General features: G+C 30.1%; 1 protein-coding gene across 1 annotated transcript in view; it reads left to right on the plus strand.

Annotated features, from left to right (window-relative positions):
- Window positions 1-8,579, plus strand: part of LOC111627006 (transmembrane channel-like protein 5) — an 84,983-nt gene that overhangs the window by 26,143 nt on the left and 50,261 nt on the right. The window contains exons 5-7 of the mRNA XM_023370549.1: window positions 2,608-2,693; window positions 3,339-3,478; window positions 3,558-3,708. Coding sequence (XP_023226317.1) covers window positions 2,608-2,693; window positions 3,339-3,478; window positions 3,558-3,708 — 377 coding nt within the window. The remainder of the gene's footprint in view (window positions 1-2,607; window positions 2,694-3,338; window positions 3,479-3,557; window positions 3,709-8,579) is intronic.

Genomic DNA, 8,579 nt, shown 5'->3' on the forward strand with positions numbered 1-8,579 from the left:
TATATATATATATATGTATATACATATACATATACATGGAATAAATACCATTTTACTCCCTGACTCTAAATAAAAACCTAATTAACACGTTAACTGCCATCTGTTGCACCAGCGGTCGTATGGCGTACGGTCGTACAGTGCCATCTGACTGCCTGCCGTCAATTAAACAATGTAGTTTCACTCAAGGTTAAATTATCCTGGCTTCATAAGATGTTTTACTGCATGCTAGTGGTGGCCTCTCGTGGATGTCTATGCACTTGGCTTGGAACACCGGTGGTCGGATGGCCAGAGCGTCCCTTAGCTATGACCATCGGTGCATCGTATGGCCTCATGAAGTGTTTCAAGGTCAGCGATTGTAGTTTTTTTTTAAATAAAAATCTATTTTATATCTGATAGTGGTTTATTTTAATAGTAAATAGTTTAAGATACAAAATTTAACTTTTATAAATTGCTACATGTATTACAAATTTACAGATTTAAAATCACTTATTACTCATGGTAATTTTAAATCTGGCAAATAAAAGATGAATTGTAGATGACTTAACTGTTATTTATAGCTGATTGATTATTGAGATGGCAGAAGTATAAGATATTGTGAGAATGGGGTTGACTCCTGCATACCTTCCATCTCACTGAGGATGGCTGTTAAAATATTGAAAGTTGATAATTATCCCTCAACTCTCTCCAATTATTATCAAGATTCCTAACACAGCTTAGTCTGGTTTGTGAATTAAGATGCAAAAGTAAACTTGTGTTACCAGGATTTAAGGATAGTTTAAACTAATATGTAAGTTAAATGAGTTACGAGAAATTCGTGAATTACATGGCCCAAAGATGGAGTTAGGCATTAATCAAAATGTATTAAAATATAACTATATTTATTATATGGGATTGTACATAAAAGAAAAATCTTAGACTATACAAGAATAAAATAATTGGGTTCAACAATTATACAAGTTTTGTGTAAAGTAATAATAGAATGATAGAATGTTGATACTCTCCATTTATAAGCAAAAAAAAATCTCTTTGCATTTAGAAATTAATTATAAAATGTTTCTGTATTTTATGTTTATATAATACAGTAGAGCATTGATTATCCAACTCCCGATCAACCGTCACATCAGTTAATCGACCGTGTTCTAGTCGGCAAATTCAAATGTCCGCTTGTGATGTGGCACTACAATATTTGGCTAGTTTAATATTATTTTTGTTAAATTTTTGGTATTTTAGCTAGCAACACTGGCTCGACCATGAAAGGGAGGCCAGTATTTAAATGAGGCTTAATTTTCTAATTATGAATGGTTGTTTTGTGAGCAATAAAATAATTTAAAAATAATTTTTAACAATACAATAGCGATGATTATTATTTTTAAAAAAATTTTGTTAGGATTAACATCGATGAAAATTCAATGTGAAGTAGGTTAATTGCAATATACTAATATCCTAATTATATGGGATATACTGATATACTAATATACTATACTAATAATGTATTTTTCCATACTTTTCAGTTATCTGACCAACCCCAGTCCTCAATTGAGTCGGATAATTGATGCTCTACTGTAGCTCAAAATAGAAATATAATAGCTGAAAATAAAAATAGCTTAACATCAATTTATGTTCATTTTGTATTTTTGAAATAATAATGTGAGGAAATTTCAAAAAGTATTGCTTTTCTTTTCTATTGCATTTATTTTAATTCAGATTTTAAAGAAGAACAGGGCCATATAATTTGTGAGGTTTGCTGATTGGGGAGAAAGTGTCACGGCAATCGAGTGATCAGCATTGTCGTGTGGGAGTGGAAAAACTCATTGAGACAGGTTCTCCATCGTAAAGCGTTTAATAAATATAAAAATTTCTCTTACAACAAATCCTTAAAAAGGCATAACACCTATCCAAAGTCAAGAAACAAGTCTATAACACAAAAAGTTCAACTGTTCTGATGGTAGTTTTTCTTCCGGTGATGGTGGCATGAAGATGTTGGTTCCAGGATGCACAACACTACTTGGACCAAGGTCTTCTAGCTACAAGGTAGACTTTAGCGATCTTGATGACATGGGAGGGTGAAGACAAGTCCGAATATCTAACAAACTCTTGTAGGAGAATGTCCGGATGACAAGAATCTTGGAGAGGAGCACTGTGAACCAAGAACGTCGCATCCTTTTTTTGCGCGGTTTTTATACGTTTCTTTTGGGTCCTAGACTGAGCATTCCGATAGGTCGATGCTGGTTTGCCACCGCTCTCCAATTGGTCCCCCCTCTTCGTTACGAATTGTAAAGAAATTATAACCCAGATCATGGGATGAGTCAACACTGACTGACAATTCGATTCCTATCGAAGATGTTCGATCTAAGCACTCAAATTCATCTATTGTTTTAATCTGAGTAATTTGATTTTCTTAGAAATTTCTACAGACATGTCCTTATATGGACATAAAATATTCATTTTTCATTTGATGGTTTTTTTACAACATTATAATAATAATTATTATTATTTCCTTCTATACAAAAATTAGAAAAAAAATTTCTTTTTTTGCACAAATTCTAGGCCCACTTCTGAAGCTTCACATAATTCACACTTATTCTCTTCCGTAATGTTTTTCAACAGATACTGATATCTCGCAAGCAAGCAATATAGGTTGGATGAAAATGGCATCTCTATCAGATTATCCACTACAGAGAAATAGAGATGTGGTATAATTATTTTTTTAAACAAAAGGACAAAAATGATCACAAATTCATGCCAAAATATTGGAAATGTATTCCAAAGATTATGTGAATTATTCCAACATTTGACAATAGTGCAAAATGTCAGACAAGTGTGAACAAGCTTATGCAATGAGCAGTGATCTGGCCTCAAGCACAGAAGGTTGTAGAAAAAGTTTCAGCCTATGGTTAGAAACTTTTACATCCTCATTATAACTCTGACCTAGTACTTAGAGATTACCACCTATTTTGTACAAAGAAAAAATCCTTAATGAGAAGTGGCTTCAAACAGACAAACTGAATTTGGCATTCAACTCTCAAAAAACACTTGGGAAACTGGTACTTTTAACCTTGTGATGCATTAGGATAAATGCATAAATGTTTATGGCTCTTACTTAGAAAATAAATCTATACTTATATTTTGTTTTGTATATTCAATTTGAATAAAATGCATTATTTGAAAAAATTTAAAAGGTGGTACTTTTCAAAACACCCTCATTGTTTGAATTCGGTTATTAACAGATTTATAATTTGAAGAACTTAATTTAAATATGTATTTTAATTTATTTCTTCAAATTATTAACAGGTTTATAATTTGAAGAACTTAATTTAAATATGTATTTTAATTTATAGGATGTTTTATTTGATACGTTAATGTATTACGGATATTACTGGAATGGAACAATTGGTGCAATATCATACAGTATGCCAGAAGCATATATTTTCAGCATGACATTTTATTTTATTTTCTGGCTCATAGCTTCAGCTTATAGGTAAAGTAAATTTACATTGATAGTTTACTGAATATTACCTAAAGTGAGTTTTAATTAAATCTTATTTAAAAATTACAGGTCTTGCTCATGCATATCAAAATAGTTTTGTAGAAATGTTTGGAAGATCTAGAAATTTATATTCAAATAAAATATTTTGTGGATGGAATTTTACTTTAGAAACTGCAGAAGCTGCAAGATTAAAATCTAGAAGTATCTATAACAATTTATTAGTAAGTATGAAAATTTAATTTATTAATCAATTGTAAGTTTATTATTTTTATGAAATTTATTTGAAGCGGTTTAATATGAATGATTAGAAATAGATAATCAAAAGAAATTTTTTATGTTAGTAACTTTAACTTTATCTCTTTCCAATCAAGGTATCAAAAAAGACTAAGTAATTTTTTATTTAAATTGTGTTTGGAACTGAAGTTCTCAGTTTTTACATTTAATACTAGAAGTATTCATAAATACAAAAAGTATACAAATACAAAATAGTTGAACCAAAGTGAGATGCTAGATTATAATTTCGTATTGTATTTGTGGCATTTTTAATTGCATGCAAAAGTAACTGTTATGAAATTTTAATATCTCAAAATATTCTTTATTTTTATTACATCTGAGCTTTAATTGGTAATAGAAAGTTCTTTAAACTTGTATTTGTTTTTTTAGACACTAAATATTTTTAACATTTAAATATTAATTTTTAATATTATTGTTAAAGATATATAGAAATATTATTATTATTACTATTTTAATAACAATAATTTTTTACATTATACTAAAGCTCTGCTCCTGATGTCTTTATTAACCCAATTCTGATTTTTAATTTTTCTTTACATAACCAATGCTTTTCATAATATATAATTATTTGTAAACATTATAAGCTTTATATGCATAAATTTAAATAATTGTAAATAATAATTAAAAAAACAAATAGCCAGTAGTAAGACAGAAGAAAATGTATTTTAAAATAGCACAAGCAAATTAACAAATTATAAACTTTTTCAGAAATAGACAAACAAGACAATTTTTTTTATCTTTTTCTTTTTTATATAGTTCTAATTATATATATTTAACAACAATGATATTCATTGCTTTCTAAATTATATTAACATATTGTAATATTTAACTTTTGAAAAGTATTAAGAACATGTAACATGGTTTAAAAAATAAAGGTAAAATAAATATTTTTCTAGTTCAAATTTATTTTACGTATAAGATTTTAATTATAAAAATATTTATTTTGTATATATTTAATTATAAAATATATATTTGGTTGTTATAATAAATTTCATTTAATTTATATCAAGAGAAAAAATCATGAATTTAAGTTCACTTAATTATAGGTATTATTGATCAGTTTTAATTTGTGACTTTTGCTAATGTTAATTTTTAGTTTCTTATAATTAATAGCCTATTGACAGAAAAAGATAGTATATTTCTACCAAATACTTGGTACTTCTACAAGGTGGATTGTTTGATCAACTCATTGAAAACTTTAACACCAGCAGGCATTTATCATCGTTCATGTATATGTGGACAAATATTTTCAACTTAATTACAGGTCTATTTTTATCCTGGTCTACTTTGGACTTTGTTTATTAATAGAACTTATTACACTGGTATAGTTTCTGTATAGCAAAGAGAGGAGAACTTGGTCAGAAAAATCAAAACAAAATATCTTAATTTTCACCTGAGAATGAGAGTTTAAAATCAATAAAAGTAAGGACATAGAGGCAAAAAGAATTAATTATAAGTCTGTTTTAGGTCTTAAACCTTTTGTTCTATTTTGGAATTTCGGGAAGAGCAATATAGTATTTCAGACTTTGGAATGAATTATGGTGAAATCCAAAATTATGTTCACTGTTCTTAGTATAAATATTTACATATTTAAATCGATGTTATACAAATTTACATAGGCTGTACTGTACATATATGTTTTCTTAATTAATAAGATCCATTTTCTTGGTTCCCATTTGGATCATCATAAAATATTTGACAGGCACTTGAAATCTTTACCTCCTCCTCACAAATGAGGCATTCTCTTCTCAATCACGCTTTGTAAATCACTAGAGCTTCCATTACTTTAGCATGCTCTGCATGAATGGTGTGTCCAAAACGATTAACTTGTTCCAAGTTTGGTTTCACTCCTGTTTCAGATGTATATATGGAAAGAGCAAAGGTTTGTTTCATCTTTTCTATGTTGTATTTGTGTTCTGCAATTTGTTTAGTCAGTAATCTGAGAAAGATCTAATATATATCTGTATTAGATCTTTCTCAAATCTTTCCAGTGTTGGGATCCAGTACCATCTGGAAAGCAAGAACAGGCACTGGAAATTTTTTACATCATATGAACAATAAAGAGCTCTAATTCCTATGCCTTTATGTCCTTATTTTATACAGTTTATTATTATATAAATGTCTACTAGGACATATCACATTATTAGGACTTATTGTACTGGTGTTCTGTTTTCACAAATATGTCCTAGTAGACATTTATATAACAATAAAGAGCTTTCTTTGAAGTATCAGTAAAACAATAATGCAGCACATATTTTAGACATAAACATTTCATTCAAAGAAAATAATAATAAAACTGACATGCACTACAAACTCTGAGACCAACCAACCTACATTTATCTATACAGTATATATATATAAATGGACGTGTGTGTCCCTATATTTCACTTTTCAGCCAAAACTACACATCGCACACAAATGGTGTTTGTATGTGGTAGTAGCCCCAAGTCTCCATTCGTGCACTATGGTGGTTGTGACTCGATAGCTATAAGGGTGCGGGAGATATGGGGGCTTAAAGTGGTTGACTTCGAAGATTTTCTATTTCAATTTTAAAAATGTTCGAACTGTTTTAAATTCGAATTTGTATTCAAATTCGAATTGGTTCGATTATAGAACAATTGTAAACGTTCCAGAAAATTGATCAAATTGAAAATAGTTCATTTGACTGGATGTAAAAATTCTGTAATTAGTCTGGAAATGGGGGACCTAATTCTTGCATTCTGTGCTATAAGGGTGTGGGAGATATGGAGTTGAAAGTGGTTGACTTCAAAGATGTGTAATAATGGAAGTGTCAACAGTGGAAGTGTCAACAATGGAAGTGTTAATTTAAAGTGGCATGCAAGATTTACAGGCGGTGTTTTGCGTTTTTGTGGGAAATCGAACATATTTTTAGACTCATGTAAAAATTCTCTAATTAGTCTGGAAACGGGGGACGTAATTCTTGCATTCTGTGAAAATGGGTAAGATTGGCTATAATGTAATTATCTTAATCTTCACTGTCGTTACTTTTTGCCCAGTGAAGCGGGTCCTTGCAGCTAGATTCTAGATTACTTAGAAAAACAGTCTTTTATATATAAAAAAAAACTATATTATATACAAATAAAAACCCAGCGAATCAGGTCCTTGCAGCTAGTAATGAATAATTCCAATGACCCATATGCATACAAAATGATGGCATTTAGAGCCCTAACTAAACAGGTATGCACATATTACTGAAACATCCTAAACACACTAAGACAATTAAAATATATTTAGAATATAGTACACACTTGCTAATCTGACTCTTGATAATACATCATCTCAATTATCTGGCCTCTGGCTTTCATGTAAATGAAGTGTGTCACATGGATGGTCATCCAGTGTGATGCCACTTACCAACGTTTAGAAGTGTGGAAAGTGGTTGATGGTTGACTTGGTTTGGTAATTGTCAGTTATGGCTTCAAAAAGAAAACATGTTATGTTAGAACTCACACAGAAATTAGAAATACAGTATTATAGAAGTTAAAGCAAGGTTGTTTCCAAAAGTCCATTGCTATTGAGTACAATGTTGGATGTGCCACTGTTTATAATATAAAAATGAAAGAAAATCAACTTCAACAGTATGCCAGCCAAATGGACACTGAGTTGAGAAAATGAAAAGTTATTCAAAAGGGTAAGAATGATAAACTTGATGCTGCTGTTTGCAAATGTTTCATACAGCATTCACTAAAGGACTAACTATCAGTAGCCTGATAATCAAAGAAAAAGGAGGTGCATTTAACACAGAGAACTTGGCAGCAGTAAACTGTTTACATCAAGCAAGAGCTGGCTATCAAACTGGAAGAAAAGATGTGTGGCAGTTGACAGTCACTGGGGAAAGTTGGTCAGCAAATGAAAAAGATGCAAATGAGCTTAAAAGGAAATTGGAGAACATAATAAAGGAAGAAAAATTAATGCCTGTTGCAGTGTACAATGCTGATGAGATTGGTTTCGCTTTCAGAATGCTTCCTTCAAAAACCCTTGTCAATAATGAAAAGGAAGTTCTTGGGTATCTACACTAATATTATAAAGAGGTAAAGTTTGTAAGTTTGGATGTAGGAGGTAATCTCCGAAACTACTCATCCAATTTCAAAAATTCACCAATATTTCGAATGGACCTTCAGGGTGGACATAGTCTGTATATTATTCTGTTAAACTTCATATAAATTAAAAGATATCATCTAGGTAAGCGTTACATTTTTCATGTCAGTGGGTGGCAAGGGGCAAGATGCCTATGTATACAAGATAGGTAATCGCACGGTGCAGTCGCATGGTTGGCAAGATATGCAGTGCACGTGTCCGAACTTGTACAAAATAAAATTAAAATATATACAAAAAAAATATAAAAAATACAAAAAACACTTTAAAAAATTTTCCCCGACTTTCATGTACATGTTAAAAAAATTAACAATGAAAATTTATGTGATTTTTGAATAAAAATACAGTAGAGCGTCGATTATCCAAAACGTCAATTATCGGAAAGAATTCCAGTCTGCAAATTTAAATTTTCGCCAGTGCTGTGGCGCTGCAATCTTTGACTATGTCTTGGGCTACTCAAATATTTTACGTTTTTGATACTAAATTAACTTCTGAACTATAATTTTTTATTGTTTTTATATTTTTCAATATATTTATTTTGTTTGTACAAAATAAAAAAATAATTTTTAACGATACAATAGTCTTCGTTAGGCTTAACATCGACGAAAATTCAACGCGAAGCGACACGCAACGGAGAAAAATTTCAACACGGGATAAATTAATATATTTTTTCGTACATAAT

This window comes from Centruroides sculpturatus, unplaced genomic scaffold (assembly GCF_000671375.1).
Source record: "Centruroides sculpturatus isolate CEXI.00-Female unplaced genomic scaffold, Cexi_2.0 scaffold445, whole genome shotgun sequence".
NCBI lineage: Eukaryota > Metazoa > Arthropoda > Arachnida > Scorpiones > Buthidae > Centruroides > Centruroides sculpturatus.